The sequence below is a fragment of the Micromys minutus genome (assembly GCF_963924665.1).
Source record: "Micromys minutus genome assembly, chromosome: 7".
In the NCBI taxonomy this organism is placed as follows: Eukaryota; Metazoa; Chordata; class Mammalia; order Rodentia; family Muridae; genus Micromys; species Micromys minutus.
In genome coordinates, this window is record NC_137976.1 from 49,924,873 (window position 1) to 49,950,959 (window position 26,087).

The 26,087-nt window shown below is 41.1% G+C and overlaps 1 protein-coding gene across 1 annotated transcript in view; it reads right to left on the reverse strand.

Annotated features, from left to right (window-relative positions):
* The window catches only part of CCDC191 (coiled-coil domain containing 191), a gene marked incomplete at its 5' end in the record, with an annotated part of 66,058 nt that overhangs the window by 23,699 nt on the left and 16,272 nt on the right, over window positions 1–26,087 (reverse strand). Inside the window, 3 exons of the mRNA XM_080919181.1 lie at window positions 7,883–8,073; window positions 21,580–21,733; window positions 25,864–26,087. Of these exons, the coding sequence (XP_080775307.1) occupies window positions 7,883–8,073; window positions 21,580–21,733; window positions 25,864–26,087 (569 nt within the window). The remainder of the gene's footprint in view (window positions 1–7,882; window positions 8,074–21,579; window positions 21,734–25,863) is intronic.

A 26,087-nucleotide genomic window follows, 5' to 3' on the forward strand; every position in this document is an offset into this window, starting at 1 on the left:
AATGATGCCAATAATTAAGACTTATCAAAGTCTAAGTGAAACTCTGAAGATGATCTTGTCAAAGGCCTGGTTAGGGAGAGAAGCACTGAAGAGGAACTCATTTACCCCTGAGCGGAATGAATGAGTCTGTTTGGAGACGCCAGCTAAGCACTAGACACGTGTCAAGGGCACAGCCCAGGCTTCAGCTCTGATGGAGCTCATTCATCATCTAAGAAAGAGCTCCTTTTGGCCCCCAGAACCTTCGTAAGTATTAGTGACCCTGGCTGGTTGGAGTTAGGAGTGGACATTATTGTACACCCCATGAGAATCTTCCCCAGGAGACATCATGGTAGAAACTGGTTAAGAATTCAAGCCTTGGGACTGAGGAGCTGGCTCAATGGATAAAGCATTTGACACACACCTGTAGGGTCAGTAGTTCAGATTACAGAACCCATGTAAGCACCAGGAAGGTGTGGTAGGCTGTCTGTAATCTCACAACACAGAAAATGGAAAGGAGAAATCCTCAGAACAAGCTGGTTAGCCAGACTAGCAGAGCTCTGGCTTCAATTCAAAAGGTTTTCAAAAGACCTTGACTCAATATGTAAGATAGAGAGCAACCTAAGACACATGACAGCAATCATAAACCTCTGTCTGCACACATATGAATATCACATATGCAGGTACCACACACACATACACACAGAGAATATAAGACTAGAAGTTCCTTATAACTACTTCCTATGGGGGGGGGGCGCTTGATTATCACCATCACCTTGGAAATTATTATGTGATTAATTATGTGGAATTTGGTATCTATTTGGAGACTTAAAAATCAAATATTATTTATTTGCCTTCTTAATTTTAGCTTGTAAACATAACCATGTTCTCCATAGCCCTTTTCTGTTAAATATTATATATTCACTCTAGGGTCCTATCAAGAAAATCATAACCATTTAAGTCAGTGAGTATGGAAAACATTTTTCTATAGACTTTACAAAAGATTCATTTAGTTTTGTGTATGACTGTTTTGCCTGCATATAAATACATATGTGGACCATATGCATGTATATAGTATCCAGAGGCCAAAAGAAGGAGTCAGATCCCTCTGAAACTGGAATTACAAAGGGCTGTGATCCCCACTTGTAGGTACCCCAAACTGAATCCAGGGATATCTGGAGATGCAAGGCCATCAAGTGATTTTAACTGATGAGCTATCTCTCTAGCCCCATTTCTATAGTTTAAAAAAAAAAAAATGTTGGGGCTGGAGAGTTGGTTCAGTGGTTAAGAGAACTGATTGATCTTCCAGAGATTATGAGTTCAAATCCTAGCAACCACATGTTAGCTTACAACCCTCTGTAATGAGATTTGATGCCCTCTTCTGGTGTGTCTGAAGACAGCTACAGTGTACTTATATATAATAAACAAATAGATCTTTTTTAAAAAATGTTTACATGACTTCTGACCTCTGCTGGTTAACTACAGTGAAAAAAGTTACAATGTAACTTAATGTAAAACTTTATGTGTAAACTTAAATAACACAAAAGTATATATAAGTGAGACAAAGTTTCAACAAATAGTATTTATCCCTGCTACCAGAAATACACTGCTATCTGTTCTAACACAGCCTGGAGACACAAGCAACTCAGCTGCCATGGTTTCAACACACCTTGCAAAAATGTAGAGACTCAACTCCTACTGTAACAATGTGAAGAACTGGGGCCTTGAGAAGGTAATTAAGGAGCTGGGAACTGAGGCTTAGTGTTACAGTACTTTCTTAACACTCCCCCTTATACCCCCCCCCCATAGTCTAATCAAGTCATGAAGGCTTTGACCCCAGGAAGACTAATGCTTTTATCTTGGAGGTGGGTTACCAATGAGAACAGTGAGGGCCCCAGTTCCTACCTGTCCAGTGTGTGCTTCTTTGCCCTTGTCGTGACAGAACTATGTTCTGGATTTCTAAGCCCCAAGAACTCAGAACCAAATAAACTTGTATTGTACATAAATTATTCAGCCTGTAATACTCTGCTACAGCAGCAGAAAAAGCAACCAGGACATCTTCCAACAGCATATATCATTATATTTAATTGATCTTTATAATTCTTTGATGGTGGTTGACAAATACTTGGTGACTGGCAGATAATTTCTATAGCAAAAGCATACCGTGGGTGATAATAAATATGCATGCATCTATAATTTAAATAAGTAACGAGACTGAGCCTGATACAATTTTAGAAGAGGCAGTAAGTTAAGTAGCAGAGAAGGGAGGAGCTATACTGCAAAAGCTAAGTAGGGACAAACAAAAAGCCTAAAGTTTTATCCAGTGAGAAAAGTTCATAAATTTTAGGATAGAGATGCATGTTGCTGAGTCTGATTAGCATGACATCCAATTTATATGAATCTTCTCAGTGATGAGTGTGAGATGCTCCTGCTCCTGGTGTGCTAACATAATTTTTACAGCATAGACAGCCCAAAGCAGCACTGAGCTTTGGACCTTCAGTAAAATTCTTTAGATACTACAAAAGACAAAGGGAACACCATCTTTATGACTACTATACCAAGACTAGGAGGGTAGGAAAATAAGATAAAGGCATGTTTGCTGAGAACAAAGGCACAGAGTGCTGAGAGCCCACTCTGTGATGGCTGCACAGGAGCCTTAGTGCAGTCATGCTTTCTGTGTTTGCCAGTGAGGTGGAAGGGCCAAAGACAGACACTAAGAAACGAGAGACAGGCTGTTTCCATGCCTGCTGTTCTGCATCTCATGTTGGCATAGTGACAACATCCCATATGAACCAACTTCTATACTTTTTAAAAGATTGCACTAGAAATATTGCTAGTTCTGAAAGAGGGGTGAAATCACCTCAATTTCATAAAACCTTAGTGAGATGCAATCGCGTAGGCAAGTTTACCTGAAGAAAAGGCTTGAGACATACTTCCCAGATAACCATAAAGAAGGACAGAGCGTCTTATGGAAAACAGTCTGTCCCAATATGCTTGTGAGCTAAATGAGAACATTTCTAGCAAGAGTGTATAAATTGATCATCATAATTACATAACTGTCTGCACAGAAAGCCTGTCTCTATGGACCTATGAGCACAGAACAGCAGAGATTTAAATAGGGATCCCAGTGTGAACCACGCTGCCCAGGATCAACACCTCTAATGCTGCTTTTAGTGAGAGGTGTGCAGTCTGGAGCCTCAAAGTCAGGAGAGCACCAAGCAGGTCTGGGATAGTTGCCCAGTGGCTGGCAGTTTCCAAGCTTCAGATTCACCCTTAGAAATGGTGCTGAGAACTCTACACTGCCTAGTCTTCAAACTTTTTAAAAATTCTTTTTGTTGTCTATATAAAACAAGCTATAAAAATGCAGAATAAAATCCACAATAAAGTAATAATGCTATTTTATGGCAAGACTATTGAATATCTAAACTGTATTTTAATCTTTCCATTGTTTTTAGCTAGGGCTTACCCAGTGGGCATATGGAGGCCAAAGGAAAACTTTCAGGAGTCTGTTCTCTCCTTCCACTATGTGGGTCCTGGGTCTTGAATTTTTCAAAAGGGAATGGGAGGGGATACATATCCACATGCCAGGGACCTGACTAAGTACAGAAATCCGATGCAGAATGTAAAAACAGCAGTGACAGGAGCAGCTGCATTTGGGATGAGCAGGTTCAGCAGGAATAGAAAAGAGCACACTAATGCATCCAATAATGCACTAGGTAGCCCCCAGGGAAACAAGGAATATAAGATAATTTTGTCAAAAGGAGTTTTGAAAGTGAGCCAGGCAGTGCAAGTCTGGTCCTCTGACAGGTCTATTAGGGGCTTTACTAGATGCATATGCCATGTGACCTATAGCCACTCACCTGGGGACCTAGGTGAGCAGAAATGAGAAGGCGACTGAACAAAATTAACAGAAGCTCTCTGCATATGGTTCCCCAAAGAAGGCTGAGCTGAGGAGTGTTGGAAATGAGGAATTACGGACAATCAAGGAAGGAAGACGTGGGAGTCTTGAGAAATGAGAGGGAGAGATTAAGGCAAATTCAGGTATGGCCAGGGGCTTGGTGTGAGAACAACAGCACAGGAGGTGAGGAAGGTAGTTGGTACAGCCTAGGGCAGTACCTCCTAGGGAAGACCTGAGAAAGCAGGAGGGCAGGACTCAGAAGAGCTGGCAGAAGATACTGAAAGGAGCCCTGCTTATTCCCTGTAGAACTGTCTAAAAACCCAAGGAAGAAGGCAGAAGAGAGTAGGAGCTATGGAACCAGCCTGTGAAGGTGAATGTGCTCATTAAGACTGTGACAGTTTCAATACCGCAATGTCAAAGATGTGAGGAACAGAGTTTTGTTGTGTTACATCAGCAAATGAATGTGGGAAAGTTTGTTGTGTTGAAATTCTAGTCTGATACTATATTGAAATTTAATAAAACCATTAGTTATAGTAACCATACTTTCATTTCATTTTACTTTTGGAGGACCAGCTCTCACGTAACTCAGGTTGGCCTCAAGCTGGCCATGTGCTATAGATTACCTCCAACTGCTGGTCATCTTGCCTTCTCTTCCCAAGTGACAAAATTACAGCTATGCACCATTACCCCTAACCCAACACTACTTCTGAAAGAAAAGAGATGGATGGAAATAGAATGACCACAATTCCTATTAGCGAAAGCCAGATGCATTTGTAGAATAAGTGCATGAACCCTTGAAGTGCAGGTGAGACTGCATAGGCTCAGAAAGCAACGGAGGTTACTAAATTATGAATAAGAAGAGAGGGATTTGTTGCTGCTTTATTGAGCAAGTGGGAAGAACAGAGAAGAACGCCCACAAGGCTGGGCGCTGCAGGGGAACATACCATGAGGAGATTGTGGGTACAGAAATCAGGGATGTAGACTCAGTCACATCTGAACAGACAAGTGACTTCAACAGCATCCTGCCATGAGCCACAGCATCACTGTGTCCTGTCAGTGGGTGAACCGTAAGCTCCCATGTGAGTGACCACTCTGCTGCCTGTTCTCCCCAGAGCATTAAGACTCCGTCCGGTTAAACTCAGGAGGCAACAGAGACTTCTTTCACTGCCTGGCTCCCTTAGTACGGTAGTTAGTGTCCATCCAAGGATGGGGAAAAACCCCAGTGGGCCCAATGAAGATGGCCGGAGTCTGAATTTCATACAATGATGTTTATGTTTAGGACAATACTCAATGCACAGAGAACTGGGGACTCAGAAGGGTCTGCCTGAATATGAATAGCTCCTTCCTTGTCACTCATTTCTCAGATATCTAACACTTGTTTGTTTGGTCTTTCCTTCCTTCCTTCCTTCCTTCCTTCCTTCCTTCCTTCCTTTCCTTCTTTCTCTTTTTTAAAAAAATATTTATTTATTCATTTTACAATTCAGTATCAGCTCTTCCCGCTCATGCAAGACCTCCCACCATCCGGCCTTTCCTTCTCTTTTGAGAAGGAAAAACCCTTTGGGTGTCACCCTCTCTGCCCTCATCCCCATCTGACAGTCCCTAGTTTTTATATCATAATCTAAAGCAAATTCTAGTCTAGCAGAAAATCATTGCTGGCCTAGGAGAGCACAGCTGGGATGCTGTATGGCTTAACATGGAAGCCATACTGTCTGGAAAAGGCTCTGCGTCAAGAGTCCTGAGGACAAGGCTCTCAACACACTTGCTCCACGTGGCTTTTTGCAAGACACTTCTACACTCAGGGCTTTCTTTTCCTTATCTGTGAAATGAGGGGCTGAATCAGACAATTCTAAGGTGTCATCCTCCTCTAGGATATTTTTTGTTCTAAGATTTTATAGTGAAAACAGTATTATAAGTTAAATATTTTCTAACTTCAGCAGTTAAAAATTTTTTAGTACTCATTCTGAACATTTAAAAATAGACACCTGAAAATAATTCAGATACCAGACTAAAAGTTCTGAGATCTTAAAAAAAAATTGGCACATTATACTATTACGAAATCTCCATTTAGTGCTTTTATATTTAAAGTGTTTAATTGGAATGGAATCCTGAGTTCTCCAGATTTTCCTTCGACAAGTTTCTTCTGGCATACAATGCCTGAAGGCAGCTTTAACTTCACCAGCTCACTTTCCACTCTGTCCCTTACTGGGTCTCCAGTTTACATTCTTTACCCAGCACACCTCCCATCAGTTAGCTTTCAGTACACTGTCATCCCCGTTCCCGTCACAAGGTCTAGGGGTTCTGGAAACAGATTAAAGGAGTCTTCTCCACTGGCCTTGTTCACAGAGATGTACCCCAGCACATGGTACAAAAGGCTCATCCTCTTGCTTGAAAGCTTTAGAAGTTCCCCTTATAACCAAGTAATACCTAAACTCCTTGTCCTGGCATATGAAGTGTCCATGGGGGCTGGAGAGACTCAGGGGACAGAGCATTCAGGGCTCTTTCAGAGGACAGGTTCAGTTCAGGGAATTTACTACCATATTCCAACCTCCACAGGCACCAGGAATGTATGGGACGCACAGACAAAACACTTCATGTAAAATAAACATGAGTAATCTCTTAAGGGCAGAGAAGACAACTGACAGCATAGTTTGGAGGACTGGGTTCAGTTCCTAGCACTCGCAGGGTGGCTCACAGCACCCATTAACCCCAACCCTAGGGATCTGATGGCCTCTTGGGGCCTCTACAGGCTTCTGTGTGCATATGGTACACATGTACTCATGTGGGCTCACACAAAAACACAGATTAAAAATAAAGAAATAAAGAGCACAAACGAGCAACCAAGCAAACAAACCAGCTTCTCAGAAGCGGATGGACTTGAGGACGGTATGGTTGGTTACCTCCAGCCAACCTGATGCCTACACTTCCAACCCAAAGAAGCCTAAGGCAGCTACCTGGCCACTAACATTTGCTCTGTTTTCTTAGCTGCAGAAGGGAACACACTCCTCACTGTACGACACTGCTGAACATCTGCACTGTTCCTAGATACTGTTTTCCTCACATAGGGCAAAGGACCATGGACCCAACACCTCCATGACTTCCCAGGGTTGGTGCCAGCAGAGGGTTGTACATCTATGCCTGTCAATATAACCACTCTTCGACATGCCACACACTTAATCTTTCATCTCGAATGGGTGACAGAGTTGTCATTAATTACACATAAGAACATAATGTTCCTTCAACCTACGTGACATTGATTCTAGAATAAAAAGGTTATGGACTGAGAGTGTGCATCCCAGTAGTAAAATATGCATTTAGCAAATGTAAAGCTCTGAGTCCAACAGCCATCAAGAAACAACAACAAAATAACAGTAACACACACACACACACACACACACACACACACACACACACACACTGACTGCATGTAAAGTTAAACTTGGAAATGAAAACAGAAAATGTATTTAATTTTAAGATAATAAAATCTAAAAAAGCTTTATTTGACAATAAATTCTGTGTGACACAGCACCAGTAAAGAGGGACTTGATATAAAAGCATCAGAAACCTCTAAATAAGGTGTGGAACAAAAGACAGCAGTGTGGGAGGAATCGCTCTTGGCAGGTTGGCCCTCCCAGATGGATGCTCCCTGTGTCCTTAATTAACATCTATGTTCAGACAGCAATTCTATCAATGAGATATATTGGCATATAAAGCAAACTCTTCAGAACTGGGAGATGGTACATGGTGCACGCTGTGTTGCTGTTAGAATCAGGAGCCCTATCCTCCTTTACAGGAAGGGAACGAGCTCCATCAGTACATTTTAATTAGATAATCTGCTTCAGTTTTAATTTTCAGCTATGCCTTTCTACCTGGGGTAACACAGAAGAACAGGTCACTGTATCATAAGATATTTTAGTGGACAGAATTCTGAAGTTGATTTTTGGGCTCTTCAGAGGGAAGATGCCCTTGGTCAGTACACCAGAAAGATTCTCAGAATCTAAATAATGGTACCTGTTTTCTTCCCTAAGGTCATTTTCCAAGGCTTTGGTCTCCCGTTCCAACTTCTGGGATCGTGTATAGTCTCTCCAGGCTCGCAGGACCTTCAGTTGAAGCTTCCAGTCAGACAGGGTCCCCGCTTTCCCCAGCTTAATTCTATGATCCAGAATCAGCTTGTGCCAAGCAGAGAAATACCGTTTTTGACACTGAAGTGGAAAGATTTGGGAAATCACCACCAATCAGTTCTTGTGTTTCCAATATGCAACACTGACAGCTCTGTCCTCTGATTTCCCCATCACACGAATCACACTACAAACATTACCTGTGGTTCTAATGGAATGGAACAAAGCTCAGTTCTTTCATGTTTATAGGAATGAGGAATATTGAAGTCAGGCATCAGAGGTACCCATAGCTTCAGGCCTTCATACTGAATTCTCATTATAAGGCACTGGTCCTGTCTTAAACTGGGATAGCAGCTCATATCTTAGACAGGAACTAGAGGCCTTAAGAAGCTTGGGAGAGCTGTTTCCACTAAGACCCACCCCACTAAGATGTCTTGGGAGCTTCAAATAGTAAACCTTTAGTCCAGTTCCACCTCAAGCACCACACATGTGCTACACGAGTGAACATGAGTAACAGAATGGGGGCTGTTCCCTGGAAACAAGACAGTTAAAAATGACTAGTTTATCTGGGCTAACACTAATCATGTTATTAGGGCTTTGACAAATAGGCTTAGAGATTTCTAGCCTTCATGTGCCTATGTAGCCAATAGTAAATTAGACAAGGTCTACCAAGTCCCCAGAGCATGCTTTACTCATGATCCAGGTCTACGAATAAAATCACTGCCACACAGTCCTTGTCTATACACTCTACCCTCAGAAAAACAAACAAACACAGCAAAAGCACTCTGTTCTTTCTAGATCCCTCTGCCGTCATCTCTTGGTGTCAACACCAACAACACCATGTGACATTTTCCTGTCTTCATATTAACTTCCCTGTCTTTACTTGCTGCCCCTCCTCTGCCTACTTCGGGATTACTTCCCACAGTTACTCTATGGCCAACTCTTCCCCAGCTGCATGTACTCCTCGCACTGTATTCCTGTGAGCTTTGCATTCTTCAGCCAAGCTCGCCCCACGCGTTAGCAGGATCTCTAGTTTACTGACTTCCCTGAAACTGTGGGACACAGGGCATAGGACCCTTAGCTGGAAATGACAAACCTGGCAGGGGCTCTAAATATAAGGTCAAACAGGAAGTAACATCACAGGAAGTGGCTTTATGGGAAGGCTGGGTTGCAAAGAGTACAGGCTAACTCACTGTTTTCTTCCTTTAAAACCACTTAAGAGATGCTACTTCAGCACTTACTATACACCTGCCATGTGTTTCAGTTTGGGAATTTTAAACAAAGTTTTGGAAGAACCAATCTCTACTTTTGGAAGGTTATAGGGAAATAGAAAACAAAAATAAGAAAATGGGCCGGCAAGATGCCTCTGCTATGTGCAGCCCTTGTCCTGAGAACATGAATTCTACTCTCAGAACCCCCAAAAGGAGAGACCGACTCCACAAACTGACCTCAGTGCTAGTTTGTTCCTGTTGTTGGGATAGGTGCCACAACGGAAATGCAGGGGAAAGGGCTTATTTAGCTACAAGTTACAGCCTATCACCGAGGGAAGCCAAGGCAGGGGCTTGGAGGTAGGAACTGAAGCAAAGAACATGGAGGGATCCAACCAGCTGGCTTCCTTCTCTGTTCATTTTCAGCTGCCTTTTTTACACAGCCCAGGCACTTAGCTAGGGATGGCCCTACATCAATCAATAATCAAGAAAATGCCTCACAGACATGCCCACAGGCCATCTGATGGAGGCAGTTCCTCAAGGTGAGTAAGGTCGACAACAAAACTAACCAGGTCATTCTCTGACTTTCACATGCATGCCCACCTTCATACACCATGCACACAAAAAATAATGAAAAGCAAAAATGTTAAAAGACCAATAAAATATAAAGAAACATATGCAACACTTCTTGGCCAGACTTATTTTTCTATTCAGGATATCAGTTACATTCCCATTTATATAAACATATGAGGTTATAACACCTCATCAGGAGAAACCATGAACAACACAAACCAAGTCCTTATTCCCTTTATATCACTCAAATCTACATAAGAGGAGGGAGGACGGGAGGTAGAAGAGAGGAAAGGAGAGACTTGCTGTACAAAGTGTTTGCCTTCACCCATAACAGAGGAGGGGTACGAGGGGTGCTTTTCTTTTTCTCACGATTATTTGCTTTTTTATTGTATAGAACACAGCATCTTAAAATATTTTAGACATATTTTTATGTGTATGAGTATTTTGCCTCTATGTACATATGTGCACCATGAGAGTGCTTAGAAGTAGAAAGTGAATCCCCTGGAAGAGGAATTAAGGATCATGGAGAACTACCATGTGGACCCTGGGAACCAACTCGTGTCCTCTGAAAGTACAAGTTCTCTTAACCACAAAGCTAGTTCTCCAGCCCCCGAACACAGCATTTTTGTTAATATGTGCCACTATTAAAAGAAAGTATTCTGTACCTATTTACCAGATTCACTGGGATTTTCCTCTTGAGCTGGGGATGTAGTTTAGTGGTAGAGTTCATACATTTGCATGTGCAAGACCCTGGGTTCAAGTCCTAGATCACAGAAAGAAAAATAGAAGGGTAGCAAATTCCTCATGATTGACTCAATGAAATGCTCTACACAGCTGTATTCAGTCTCTCAACTCCTGTGTCATATTTTATGATGAAATAATACAAACGTAATCCAACTTGATAATAATACTACTTCTTATATCCTTGTGAAATTTTGGAATTTTTATTTTCTGTGTATAGCTGCTTTGCTTGCATATATGTCTGTGTGTTGAGTCACTGTTTGAGTGCCTGGTGTCTGTGGAGGCCAGAAGGTGCTGGTTCTCTTGAACTGCAGATACAGATATATATGTGAATGCTGGGAACCTAACCCAGGTCTGGTGGAAAAGCAGCCAGTATTCTTCTCTTAATTGCTGACCATCTCTCCAGCTCATTTTTTTGGAATTTTTATGTCCCTTTAGTCATAAATTTCAAAGTAACTTCTATGTATTATTACATTTTAATTATCTAATTATGTTTGTTTATTGATGCTAGAGATTAAACCCAGGCTATGCAGATAAGCAAATAATATACAACCAGGCTTCACCCCTTCCCTCTATTGTTCTACATGTACTATTTTATTTATTCTTAGATCATTATGATAGAATAGAAATTGTAACTATTCTTGTGATTCGGTTCACTAAGTCAAAACTTTAGGTAGAGACTGATAAATAATTGAATTCACAAAGTAAAGCATTAGTGTTAATCACAAGGCCAAAACTCAAACATGCTGGCATCCTGGTGATGTCTCTAATCTACAGGTAATTAATTAGTCTATCCTAATAGTGAAGGGTATATTCTCTGCTTTGAAATTGAATGAAAACTACATATAGCCTATCATGGTAGAACAGCATCTCTAGAAACTTAGCTGGATTTAGGAGAGCAAAATTAAAGCCTATAAGCTCCGAAGTCAATATGTTCCTTTAACATCTCAGGGTTAAGAACCTGGAGCAGAGGGCAGGTCTCCAGGGTGTGCAGTGGGCCTGACTGCAGAAGCTGACACAGCTCGGTGACAGGGGCCTGGAGCACTGCTTTAGTGAAATAAACCTACTATTGCCCCCCCCCCCACCCCGCTTGCTCAAAAGCAATCTTATTAAAATTTAGATTAAAAAAAACAAAGAATGAATCAAAGAGAGCTGCTTAGTTATTCTTGATTCATAGTAAATATTATTTAGGTAAACATGAGTCTGATAAATGTGCTTGAAGAAGACACTGGTAAAAGGAATGCATTCCCAGTCCTCTCATTTAACTTAGAAGGGACAAGAAGTGTCATGCTTCCACAGATAGCTTCTATTTGTTCCCTTCAGTCTGATATTAGTAACTTTCCTTATTGCTGTGACTAACAACCCATGGCAAAAGCAATTTAAGGGAGGGTTTGCTTGGTTCTAGGTTCCAGGGCACAGTCTATCATGGCAGGGAGAAGAGGCCAGCTACAACGGTCTAGCAGTTTGAGGCAGTCAGCCACATGGTACGCACAGTAGGGAGGCAGAGAGGGATGAGTACTGATCCAAACTGGCTTTCTCCTTTTTTATTTGGTCTTGTGCTGTTCACACTCCCAATGGGTCTTCCCTCCTCCAGTGACACCTGCAAAGTCTCTCACAGGTGTGTCTCCTAGGTGATCCTAAGTCCAAGCAAGGTGACGAGGATTAAAGCTCATCCCCACATTCCCAGTAAACTGCCTGCTGCTCCTGTCTCTCCTGATCAGTTCACAGTCTAGAGCTGCAATGGTGCTTGTGATGGTTTGTATATGCTCAGCCCAGGGAGTGGCAATATCAAGAGGTGTGGCCTGCTGGAATAGGTGTGTCACTATGGGTGTAGGCTATAAGACCCTTATCCTAGCTGCCTGGAAGCCAGTATCTTGCTAGCAGCCTTCAGATGATGATATAGAACTCTCAGTTCCTCCTACACTACTCCTGCCTGGATGCTGCCGTGTTCCTCCCTTGATGATAATGATCTGAATTTCTGAACCCATAAGCCAGTCCCAATTAAATGTTGTCCTTATAAGAGTTGCCTTGGTCATGGTGTCTGTTCACAGCAGTAAAACCCCAACTAAGACAGAAGTTGGTACCAGGGACTGGGGTATTGTTGCGATAGGCCTGACCATACTTTTGTTTGGAGGAATGTGTATTTTGGGGCTTTGGATTGGGAAAGTAATGGAATCCTTTAAGTGAGGCTTAATAGGCTACCCTAGTAGGAATATGGAAAACTTTGTGGAGGTGAATGACTTGAACTATGCAGACCTGGCCCAAGAAGTTTCATTGGAGAAGAAATTCAGTATGTGCCATAGAGATTGTTGTTGTGCTATTTTGGTGAAGAATGTGTCTGTTTTTGGCCATTCTCCAGGGAGTCTGCCTGAGACTAAGGTAAAGAGATTTAGATTAATTGCTTTGACAAAAAAAAAAAAAAAGCCTCAAAACAGTCATATAAATTCTGTTGTGTGGTTACTAAAGTTCACTTTTATGAAGAGTGTTTTACTGAAAAAGGAGCAAGCTAAGAAAGGAAAAATATAAAATCTGTGGTTAGTATTAAAAGGGCACCAGGAAGTGAAATGGAGCTGAACCTGTGTTCAAGGATATTAAAGTGAATTAAGGGAGTAGTGTCTTTGGAGCAAGATCCTACCCAGCTAAATTTAGATCCAGGCTTGGTGGTACACACTTTTAATTCCACGATATTAAACCAAGCAGATCTCTGAATTCAAGGCCGGCTTGGGACGGAACAGGTTGTAGGTGAAGAAAACCTTTTAAGTCCTGGCCTGGTGGTACACACCTTTAATCCCAGGAGACAGGCAAGAAGATGTCTGAGTTCAAGGTCAATCTACAGATACTGAGCAAGATCCAGGAGAGACAAGCTCTGAAGGAGTTGGAAAGCAGAAAGCTAATAATAATGTTATAGAACAAAGGAGCCATGTTGCCCTGGTCATGGTGTCTCTGTTCACAGCAGTAAAATGCTAAGACAATGCTCTAGCCCCTTGCTCTTCAAAGCACACTTGAGTTGGAAGAGGAGTGCATTCTATTTAAGCCAGGAGAGCTGGGAAGTTTAATAGCCAGGTAACTAACAGGTTTTGGTTGCTGATGATATCTAGATATAATCATCTCTTCTTGCTGTAGCTTTTGCCATCTATTTATTATAGGCTTGATATGGTAAATGAACCAGAGAAATCACGGCGGGGATGAACTGTACCTAAGTATGTAGCTATAATAATTCTTCAAATATAATACTACAATGTGAGAGAAAGGTTTAAAGTGAAATGCTATCTTCCCCTCAAAATCTTCCACAAGACAGCATTTGGTTTTTAAGGTTTCCACTAGAGGGAAGAAATGACAACCTACCCTGCTAAATTTATTACCTGCACTGGAGTTGCCCTCGTTTTGTTGGCAAGAAAAGCTCTTCCGTGAAGTGTAATCACACCGCTGTCACTGTGGATGATTGACACTACGTGGAACAGCAATTTGCTATCTAATCTTCATTGTAATTCTATCCCTGTCACTAGAGATGCTTGTTCTGATTAATGAAGTGGGTAACTCATCAAAATTCCTTAGCTATTTCCCTTTTGTCAGAAAGCTCAGTGATAATTGCATCAAAATTCTCTGTCATGGAAAAATAAACAATGAATTGTAAGGAGGACAAAAATGTCAACAAGTTTACAATTTATTTTTGCTGAATGAAACTGACTGTGGTACAACCTGTGGTCTAGGGGACTTGGCTGAGGTTCAAATGTCAGGAGAAGGTCGCCCTCCCACAAACGGCCTAGAGACTCCTTTCTGCTCCTGTTCTGAAAGGAACAGACATCCTACACAGCAACTGGAAGAAATCTTCAAAAAAGGTACCACAGGAGCTACAAAGAACCTGGGCCTTGAACAACAGAAGTCTGCGGTAGGAAGAGCCAGCCTTAAATTCTAGAAGTGCCCTGTCATACTCTTCTTTTCACCGTTTTACCTCCGCACCCCCGAAGAAATCATGACTCTGCCCACCTGCTAATTATCTAGGTTCCTTAACTGACTTCATTAGGAGAATGGCATCAACTTTCCAGGACAGAGTGCTCAGCTTGGGACTTTATGTCAGATGCCACGGAACACTTTACAGGCCTAAATACCTCTACCAGGAGACACCTCTATATTCAATTTCATTCTTTCTTCTTTTATATTTATTTTTTTACAACCCTTGGTTTTAGACTTAATAAGCAGATCCAAAAGCACAGCTAAAGAATAAGCCTTTATCCAGCTTTAAAATTCATCAGACTATTGCGAATCAGGAACTTCATCTGTCTTCCTCTACCTTTTCCTCACTTGCAGAGTCTAAAATCCTAGACATCAGACACTCTAACATTTTACCCATAAATGTGTTAATATGTATAGATGACATATTAGATATTTGGTAAATTCTGAATGCTGTTAGGAAGTTCCAGTCAACAATACAGTGTTTATTGAATAGTTACTCTGTGTTCTAAAGGATAGGCTTTCAGGAAGCAGCTGGTTACTTACTACAATGTAGCTTACAGCCGGATCACTGTAGGGCAGGCTCTTTTTCTAGTCTAGCCTGAAGTAGATCTCAGGACCTACCATGTCTTTATGAAGGCTGACCATCGCTTCCCATGGCCTTCTTCTTTCCTTTGAGATACTCTCATCCCTCCATTAGTCCCTAATCTCTGCTTCCCCTTCTCCAGACCTGGGCACTCACATACATAAACTATGCTAGGGACACATCTGACCTCAGAGAACATCACAAAAATGCTTGTTTCCGCTCCAGGAGATTTTTATAAATGTTTACCAGAAATATCTAGTGTTTAAAATTTTTTCTACTCTGTACATTTTTAGAGAATGGCTTGAACTTATGCCATAGGCTTTCTCCTTACTTTGTTTTGGTTTTGGGTTGTTTTTGGTTTTTGTTGTTTGAGACAGAGACTCTCTGTGTAGCACTGGCTGTCCTGGAACTTGCTCTATAGAGCAGCATAAGCTCAAAATCAGAGATCCACCTATCTTAAAGACATGCACCACCACTGCTCAGCTTCTCCTTAAATTTTAAAAGCAGATTTTAATCTGTAACTTCTTTAAACAAAAAAGCAACGACAAAACAAACATACTGAAGATTAGGTATTGGTAGAGTCCCTGCTGAGACTGTATGGTGCCTTGGCTTAAGATCCAACACTGGAAACAAATATTGTTGAATAGGAACCTCTAGGCTTACAGCACTTTGGAAGGACAAACACTGGCTCTAAGTTCTGGATCTCTTGTGAAAATGGACAATTTGGGTTACCCGTAAGGTAACCCAAAAAACGACAACAAGAAAGAAACCTCCTTGTCAAAACTGGTAAATTTTAGTGAGGATTTTCTCTAAAGCTGACTACATAAAAGCGAGTGTCACGTGTCTCAGACACTTTAGGAACCGTCTCCCACATCACGCCTTTGGCAATAACCTAGAGGCAGAGGCTCACCAGGCTCACGCTCTGCACTTTTCTGCAGCTCTCTTTCTCTGCACTTTGATTTGTGAGGAGGTCCCCTCCCAGACACAGCAGAGAAGCAGTAGCTGTGTCACTCCAGAAATGGCTTTGCTTCAGTGCTCTGTAGGCATTCTGACAACAGTAAGATCTTTGGAAAGGAACCATGCTGTACAAATGAGGCACTTAACTACAGTTTCCAGCATCCTGGCAGGAAGAAAAAGTGCATCCCCATGCTTTCTTGGTCTAGTTTAGGATGAATGTTTGGAAGGGTCTAAGCCACAGGCATAATATTAACAACGATTCCTGTGGGTCATTATTATCTTACCCTCTAGCAGAAAAACCTAACCAAATACACAAATCAAAAGCTTCTCCCCAGAGAATGCAGATTTAGGCTAATATCACCCCATTTTCCATTGTTCTCTGAGACTTTCCCAAGAAGAAGGGATCACAGAGTTTCTAATCTTATTAAACAAAGATGCATTTCAGAATAGAGAGTTAAGGAGGCACTTTGCAAACAGTGTTAAGAATTTCATGGCTAATCCCATGTTGTTTCTGCTAATTAGCTATGACACATGAATTGCTGAATCTCCCAAAGAGATTTCACTGTCAGATCAAAGAGAAAACAGGAGAGGCTCTACTGGAAAGTTTCTATCTAAAAACAAGTCCCTACACAGTGAAAGGTAAAGCTGAGGAGATGGGAAGAGGATGTATGCTGAGTGCCACCTGAATGTATGTGCTAACAGCAGAGCCCAGCTCTGCTTAGGAGTCTGTTAATTATGTGGCCACCATCGCTGGGACAGCTGAAGCTAGAGGCCTGCTTTCAGTCTGAGCCCAGCTTGACTAACTAAATACATGGCTTGAATGAGATGTTAAGAATTTAGAGGTACAATGAAAAGTCCAAAATCAAAGCACAAGAAATGATAGACCTACACTGGGGCAACTCCTAGAAAGAGAACTCCCTGATAGATAACATTCTATATGAATAGAATACTGTGCTGTGAAATATTCTGAGCACACTGGTTGTTATCTGGCCCTGGCTTGAGTCACACTGGGCCTTTTCCTCTGGTTCACCTGTGGCTGGTGAAGGCAACCTTGGGCTCCCTTAGACCTGGGCAGGAAGGTGGAACCAGACCTGTGCTGAAATTCACCAAAAGACTATCCTATTTCCGGCTATGTCTATGTAAAAGTAGATCCAACTGTATTTTAGACATCCACTGCAGACATTGAAAGAGGTTTAAGATCCATATCATAATAAACAATGCAATCATACTGAAGGGGAAGAGAAGAACTTAAGTAATGTTGGAAAAATAATATTTTGGCTGAGAACTGTAAGGCTAAAAGTAAAACTAACTTCCTGATTCTCCTACTCCATCTTCCCAGAGTAGAGAACAAAGGTGTGCCCCATCACACCCAGTTCCCCATCACACTCAGCTCTTGGCTAAGCAATTCTCAACTTACATTTACAGCAAAGCAGGACCAAAGTACAAGTCAATAGAAAGTAGATAAAGGAGCCAGCTTTCTAGTTGTCAGGAAAAGTGCTACAAATGCAGGGGGATGCCTGGACTATATAAAAAATATCATTATGAATTCACAATGACAATACAACTTCAGACAGTTCAATGTAAATTACAAATAAGGGAAGTGCAAGGATAATATGACTCCTATCTCTGTACTGTTACTCTAGAATTAGAGGGATTGGATTATGGGAAAAAAAATATTTATCAAAAGAGAGAGAGAAAGGAGAAGAGACAGACACACATAAACAGGAAGTATATTTCCTACTGCTATGTGCTAAGAAGGTATAAAAACAATGGCCCTTCAGAAGCAGTGTGAGCAGTAATCTTCATTTGTTTCTAAAGATCATTGTCCCAGGACTCTATACACAAGTGTTGACGACAGCACCATGGCAGAGAAAATACAAGTGAACCTGGAGTATCTTGTGGTGCCTTTTAAAATGCCTACAAAAGAATGGGCATGTGCTCAAAAGGCAGAGAAGGCAACCTGAGTGCTATTTCAAAGGCCAAAGATAGGACACTTTAAGCTACAAAATAATCAAGAGTACAACCAAAAGAAAAATCAAAATCAATGAGTTCATACTGAATAAAATCAGTAATTACACAAACCAACAAACAAACACACAAGAGAAGGAAGGGCCAGGTCCTTCTCATAGAATTTAAGATAATACATACAGGAGTAATGGGGAAAAGAAAAAACCAGCATTAGGCAAACAGCACACTAACAGGAATGTAGGCAGGACCCACTAGGAGCTGCTCCAACTGCTAAGTGACAGTGGAATAGGGTGTTCACATATAGTCAGTCTCTCCTGTCAGTTATGAAAGGATAATGGTGACTAATGGGAAACTCAGGACACATGTGGATTAAGTGCTCAACAGTTACCTACAGTTTGACATGTAGGGAAGGCACCATATCACTCCTCATGGTATTCTTACTGAAAATCTCATTCCAAGCAACAGACACCATGAGACACCCTAAATTGGGAAAGAAGTTAAAATTCTCTTAAACAAAACACACCAAAATAAGCAAACAAACAAAACAAGTTTATAAGTGCAAGAGAAGACCAAAGATCTGTCACATAATGAGGAAACTAAGAAGAAGCGAGTCATTGGTTCCCAGGATGAGTCCTGGAATAGGGAAAGAATGTCAGTGGAAAAGTGAGAGTGATGTTCTAACAGGGTCTCTCAGTGGTAACTATTTCTTACATGAATCACAAGACTTGCTCAACACTGGAAAGGCTGGTGACAGGGATTCAAAAACTGTCTAGATAATTTTTGCATTTATTCTGAAAACCAAAAGCAACCTTCAAAATAGAACCTTAAACATAATAATGTATGAGAAAAAAAAAAGATCAAGTGTAATCTGTGGCAAAACAAGGATCATTCACTCAAATGTTCTCACTTTCCTAAATACACTGACATGTCCTTTTCAAACAAAGCAGCCAGATTTAGAGGGGCTACTACGCTACTGTTAACTCTGAAACTCCATCTAAAACATTTAGTGTATCTACAATACATAGGATTTTTACCATAGAATAGGATCTACACAATTTTTAAATTTTTAGGAAATACATGTCTTACTTCTGCATGGTTGCTAAGCTATCGTGGCATGCTTTCCTTGTGCCTTTTCAAGATGCCCATAAATATAAATTCTCTCCCTACTTTCTTTTATTATTTAATGAGTGTATGTCTGTCTTAGCATTTCAATTGTTGTGCAGAGACACCATGACCAAGGCAACTCTTAGAAATGTAAACATTTAATTGGGCCGGCTTAGAGTTTCAGAGGTTTAGTTCATTATCATCATGGCAGGAAGCATGGCAGCATCCAGACAGAAATGGTACTGAAGGAGCCAAGAGTTCTACATCTTGATCCAAAGGCAGCCAGGAAAAGACTGTCTTCCCACAGGCAGCTAGGAGAGACTGTCTCTGGCAGCGACTCTCTTCTACACTGGGAGAAGCCTGACCAGAGGAAGCCTTCAAGCCCACCTACAGTGACGCACTTTATATCTATCCAAACAAGGCCACAAGCCCTAGCAGTGCCATGGGCCAACATACTGCTCACATGCCTGGTGCCTATGAAGCACAGAAGAGGGAGTGGGATGCCCTGGAACTAGAGCGACAGATGTGCACCACCACATGGGTGCTGACAACTGAAGCTGGTCCTCTGCTACAGCAGTCCACACACCGAGCCATCTCCACAGACCTCTTTGTGCCTGCATGTCCATGTGTGTAGCTCTGGTTGTCCCAGAATTCAATGTGTAAGCCAGATTGGCCTCATAGTCAGGAATCCATCTTCCTGTGCTACCCAAGTGTTGGGATTAAAGGCGTGAGGTGCCATGCCTGGCCCCTTTTCTATTTTTTAATTAGAAAACTTTACTGTTATAGAAACACACACTAATTGCATAAATATACAGAATCTAAGAGTTCTTGTTAAGTCTTTCTCAAAATATTAATCCAAACCCATTATATTTCCTTCTACTTTTGAAACTAAAACTGATTAACATTTTAATATTGCAATAATGAAAACTTCCTACCCATCAATCGAGGATGTCACCATGAAATATGCATGTATTTTAATAACTCGTGTTGACTACTTTTTCCTTTTATCTTAGTTAACCACATCACACTCAAATTCCTGTTATTGATTTCCAGGGCCTTTATAAGTCTATTCCTACATTTGTCAAGCTCCCTTAGTGTCTCCCTACACTCTTTTTTCTCTTGTTAGATCCAGTCACTTATGTATTCATTCTATTAACTTTCATGAATTTTAGCAATGCCTAAGGCCCTCGTGTAGGTGTTGTGGGGAATAGAAAATATACATATTTATCTTTTCTCATCCAACCATCTCATTTACAAATCTGTCAAGTAATTCATTTTATATGAAATGTTATAATCCCTAATTCATATTTTGATCAATTGCCCTTCATTGAAAAAGCTGCTTAAATAAGTTGTTATGGTTTGAGTCTGAAATGTCCCCTGGAGGCGCATGTTTTGCATGTTTGGTTCATGGCAAGTGGTGTTATTTTGGGAAATCGTAGAAATTTTTGGAATTGGGGAATAGATGGAGAAATGTCGGTAGGGGTAGGATGTTGAGGGTATATTTATGACCACTTTCTAGTTGGCTCTGTTTCCTGTGTGCTGTGCTGTGAACACCTGTCTTCTATCAAATGCTCCTGCAGCCATTTTGTTCTCCTAGTGCCTGGGGTCATGAACTGAGCCCTCTTAAACCATCATCCAAAATGCAGCTTGCTTTCACATTTTCTTCTTCTGTCGGGTATTTTGGTCACGGCAATTCTAAAGGAACTGATGTGGAACATATGCATTTGTGAATATAAAGTCAGTTAGTTATGGCTGCAAAGGACTAAGTAACCTTCCTTAGACGGATAATTCAACTATCTATTCTTTGGGAATAAAAATAAAATTTTAAAAGCTTTAGAAAATCTTTAGTTATCCTTTTCTATAAAAGTAGAAAAATAAAGAAAGTAAAAGAAAAATAAAAAGTAGATAGGTCATTAGCAAGAGAAGAAGAAACATAAGTTATTATTGTTTGGATTCCAGATACCAGAAGGCAAATGACTTGTTCTTACACTGTCTGCATAACCTAGGTAGGACTATCCTCAAATACCACCAAAGAGCAGAGTTAAAAGCTATTCTAAAGAAGGTATTCAGAAGGAATTCTCAGCACAGTCTTAGTTTCCTGGAAACTCACCCACACCACCACAGTATGGAAGAATATCTCGGTCGTGGACCTGATGCACTGACCTGTACACCAACCAGGTCAGCAGGCAGCAGGGAGCAAATGCCTGATTTACATATTTAAGATGAATTCTCATTGACTTAGGATTCATATTTTCTCTCTTTCTCCCTTCCTCCCTTTCCCTCTCTCTGTCCCTCCTTCCCTCCCTCTTCCTTAGCTTTTGAGATAGAAGCACCAACTATGCTTGAATTTACTATGTAACCAAAGCTGGTTTCGAACTTGTGGTGATCCTTCTGCCTCAGCCACACATGAGATAGGCTGATAGGTGTGACCCGCCATCTCTGATGGAGTGTCTCGTCATTCACACTACAGGATGCTGAATGGAGAGACACTGTAATTCTCACCTGCTGATTTTCCTTGAAAGTCCGGATTAGTGTCTCCCTCAGTTGTCTTTTTCTTTCTTTTGCAACTTTCTCCTCACCTTGATGTACGTGAACACTTTCCATCATTTTCCTTTCTGGATTCCTCTGAGAATTTTCTTCTTGCCTTTTCTTTTCTCTATTCGTAACAATTTAAAAATAGTTATTAGATTTAGGAATGAGTAATTATAGCCTACTACACTGGAATGAATGAACACTAAATATCCCAGAGAAGGGTGACTTAAAAAAAAAACTTAGTTATTCTGTAAAATATAAATAAAATAAATTATGTACTTTGACAAACAGCCCCACAGATGCTTTAATGAAGCATTTTTATTGACATTACTACTAGGCTGTACCTTGACCAAAGTTTGTCTATTAATATCAAATTCTCCCCCCGCCATGTGTGTTTATACTCTTATACACATAAACACACAGAGAGAGTCACACACAGAGAGAGACAGAGACAGACAGACAGAGAGACAGAGAGAAAGGGGGGAGATAAATATTTCTGTGAGTCAGCGGTCTGAGAACAACTTTTGAGACTTGGTTCTCTTCCGCCTTGTTTTGAGACAGGGTCTCTCCTGCTGATGTCACTGCATTTCTTAGATAGGGTACTCACTCAGTCTTTGCTACCCATCCTGCTGAAGGAGCGCTAGGATTAGAAAAGACTAGGATTCATTTTTTTCTATCCAATACTATAAACCTTGTGTTTGGAACAAGGAATAAACCTTTGTATCTCCCCCATTTTATAAGACTTTTATAATGCAATGCTGCAAACGTTTTAATCTTTCCCACCCAGTAAAACCTTAGTTTACACTAAGGTCCACTGCTCTATACTAGGAACTGATAGCCTAGACCAGTGATCCTGTTCCCTGAACTCCCTTCCTATCCTCTTTCAGACCAATTCTCTTCAGACTAGCCAGCTGGAAAAGACTGTGAAGCTTGACCACAGCAAATGGGGAAAAGACACACCACTACCTGAGCTAGAATAAACTCAAATGTACTTCCTGTTCAGTGAGGTCACTCTTCCCTCTTTCTCGAGCAAGAGTAAGGTCTGTCTTGCCTAGGCACTTCAGTTGGCATGGTAGTCTCTTTACAAACCAGAACGACTTCCAGCAGCACCAGACTTTTTAGTTGGTTCTGGGGATTGAACTCAGGTTGTCAGGCCTGTGAGACAAGCACTTTCCTCACTGAGCCATCTCCCCAACCTGTATCTCTTTTTATTAGAGGGCCAAATGAACCCATAAGTGAAGAAGGAATGAAATTCCTATCATGGGCTTTTACATGCTTTCTAGGAAGAAAAATTAATAGAATTAAAAATTACTACAGAGAAGATGGAACTAAAGAATCTTCCTACCCTCCATCCCTGTCCTCCTGCAGGCCCGTCCTCCCTTGCTTACTAACTCAAGTGACCTTATAGCTTTGCCTTTGTTTGTTTGAAACTGTCTCATGTAGCCCAGGTTGTCCTTGAACTCCTGACCCTCCACTTCCCAAATGCAGAAAGACAATCATATGCCCCTACTGTTATGCCAGGGACCAAGCCAGGGTTTTGTCCATGCTAGGCAAGCACTCTACCAACTCAACTATACCCCCAGCTCCCAATACTGTCTTTTATTTGGCACTAACTACAGATATATGCATACAAAGCAATACTATTAATGATGTGGAGCACATGGAGGAATCAGCTATGAAAGCTCAGGTAATCACCTAGGCTTTCGGGCGTTTTACAGTTATAGAAATTCAAGAAAAGAAGAATCTAGAATACAGACACTATGTCATTCATGTTTACTTATTATATAGGAGGCATGTAATGTTATGCCTTATCACTGGTCATACTAGACTGTTTCACTGGGTTAAGGTTGATTATCTAGTGTTAAACTATTTATGATTTTCAAAGTTATTTTTATTTAGGTACCTGTGTGAATATATATCACATGAGAGCAGGTGCCCTCAAAGGACCAATGAAACACCAGCTCCTCTGGAGCTAAAGTTATAATGATTGTGAAGCATCTCTGCTTGGGTATTGGGAGCTGGACCAAGAAATATACTTAACTACTGAGCCATCTTTCTATCCTCACAGCAATTGGTGTTTTCTTATTGTAATTAATACATTTTTTTAAGGAAATACTTTATGACATGAAGCAGATTCAGGATAACTTACAAACGAGACAAAAGAACAAAGTGTCATGGGGACATTAAATAAGTACAGCTCTAGGACTAGGCTGGCAGTGGCTGGCAGAGCTCAGTGGCAGACTGCAAATGCAAGGCCCCGTGAGACTGCAAATACCACAGGTCAATAAATAAGCACATAGTACAGTTCTCAAACAGGCATCTGCATCTTAAAACAACACCAGGATATATATCCATCATGAAAATAATACCTGATTAATTGTGAATACTGGAGAGGTAGAAGAGCCGTTCATACTTCCACATAGAAATAAATATTTATAACATGTCAATCCCGCTTCATTGTACAATCACTGTCTTTTCATTTTGTAAATTTATTATTTATTACTATAAATTCTGCTACTTTAGTTAGCACTGTATAAAAATCTTTGCATTTCTGATCAGTTCTTAGGGGAAACTTCCTAGAACTAGAATTCCTAAGTTAAAGGAAAGTATCACTTGATGACTCTTGTTATTTATTACCAAATTGCTGTCTGAAAGTTCAAATCAGTTCATCCACCTAGAAGCAGAGTTCGTTATCTGTGTCACTATAACCACGGGTAAGACTTAACTTTGATAAGAAATGACTGGCCAGGGAGCATGTGTTGAGTGCCCACTGTGAACTGAACAGAGCATTCTGCTACCATCAAATGGTACTTGTTTTCACAATTTATTTTAGGTCAGCCTATTTTTTCAAGGCCTGGGAGCAATCTGAAAAGCAGGGCTGACCTCTGTGAGAACTCACTAAAACACTGGTGATTGCTTTCTGAAAAGAGCAGCATTTGGAGGAGGCCTGAGCCCAGCACTTGAGGGAGCGAAGCACACGTCCACTGCTGAGCTGTTTGAAATTGGGCAGAATGAGAGCAATCAAGAACACAGGGGGGAAAGCTGCGGGGCCTGGTGGGGGAAGGATTACCTAATAGGTCTTTCTGGCTTGTAGTTTCAGAGACTTGGGTCACGTTGCTGGAAGATTTGTGCAGTTCATGCATCAGCACTATTTCTCAGAATAAATACATTAGGTATTTCACCTGGGAAGCTCATTTCCCACATGAGCCTGGATAAAGTACTACATCCTGTGAGGGCTATTGTCATTCTCCTCTTATGTCAGGTACTCCTCCTCCTTTTTCAGTAGTCAGGCAATGACTTGCTGTATGATTATCAGAAAATAAGACCCTAGCACAAGTCACAGTAGGAAGGGGGACAATTCCTAACTACACAGAAGGAATAAGGAAATGCATTCCACCTTTAAAAATCTTACACAACCAAGAAATGCAAACCAGATACTATGATGCCCATTTAAACATAAAAAAGACTGAAAATGACACCTCCCGGTATAGAGAAGAGTGTGGTGCACTGGTCCACAGCTAGTGCCACTGTCAACAAGTACAGTTCATTTGCAAAGTAATTTGTCAATGTTTTAAAAGTCACAAACCATCTACACCACTTAACCCAACTCATAAAAATATATCCTAAAAATATAATTCAAAGGCAAAGCAAGGTTCTAGGAGCAAAGACTTTGAACTGCACTATTTATGTTAGTAAATTTTTAAAAAGATTAATTTTATTTGTAATTATGTGTGAGGCTGTGTCAGGGTTTGTGCATGTGAGCGAAGTGCTTATGGAGCCCAGAAGAGTCATCAAATTGCCTGGTGCTGACATTAACAGGTGGCTGTGAATCATCTAACATAGGTTTTGGAAGATGAACTTAGAAAAGCATTAAGTGCTTAGAATCACTGAGCCATCTCTTTAACCCTGCTGGTAAACATTTTAAGAAGCCAAAATACTCAACAGTATAGGACAAGGCCACGGTGTTATGGAACAGCTACTCAGTGGGATGATGCAAACATCTCAGGACTCCAGGCAAACTTGGTACTGCAGAGTAACACAGCAAATGTACCTGATGGTTGCAGTTAAGCAGCTGAGGGGACCATGACCAGGAGGAAACATGAAAAGGCAGAAGTAATCTGTTAAGATAGTATAACAGGAGGTGTTCTACTCTTGTTTAGTATTTGCACTGGTCGTACATTTCTAACACTTGAGAGCACTGCCCATGCATTTGCTTAAACACATGTACTCCGCACTGCACATCACATGGCTTACGTTTTCCACGCTTCTTCCACAGTGTGCCTTCTCTCAAGTATCTCCCTCCGCAGCTTTACCATCTCTCTCTGAATCGCCTCCTTCTCTTTCTTGGCCAACAGAGCCTTCCTTTTCTTCTCTTCTTGCACTAGACACTGAGCCTCCAGGAAGGCTGCTGTTTTCAGGGCACGCTCCATTCTCTGGGACTCCAGTTGTTTCTCACGTCTTAAGCGGTTTTCTTTGAC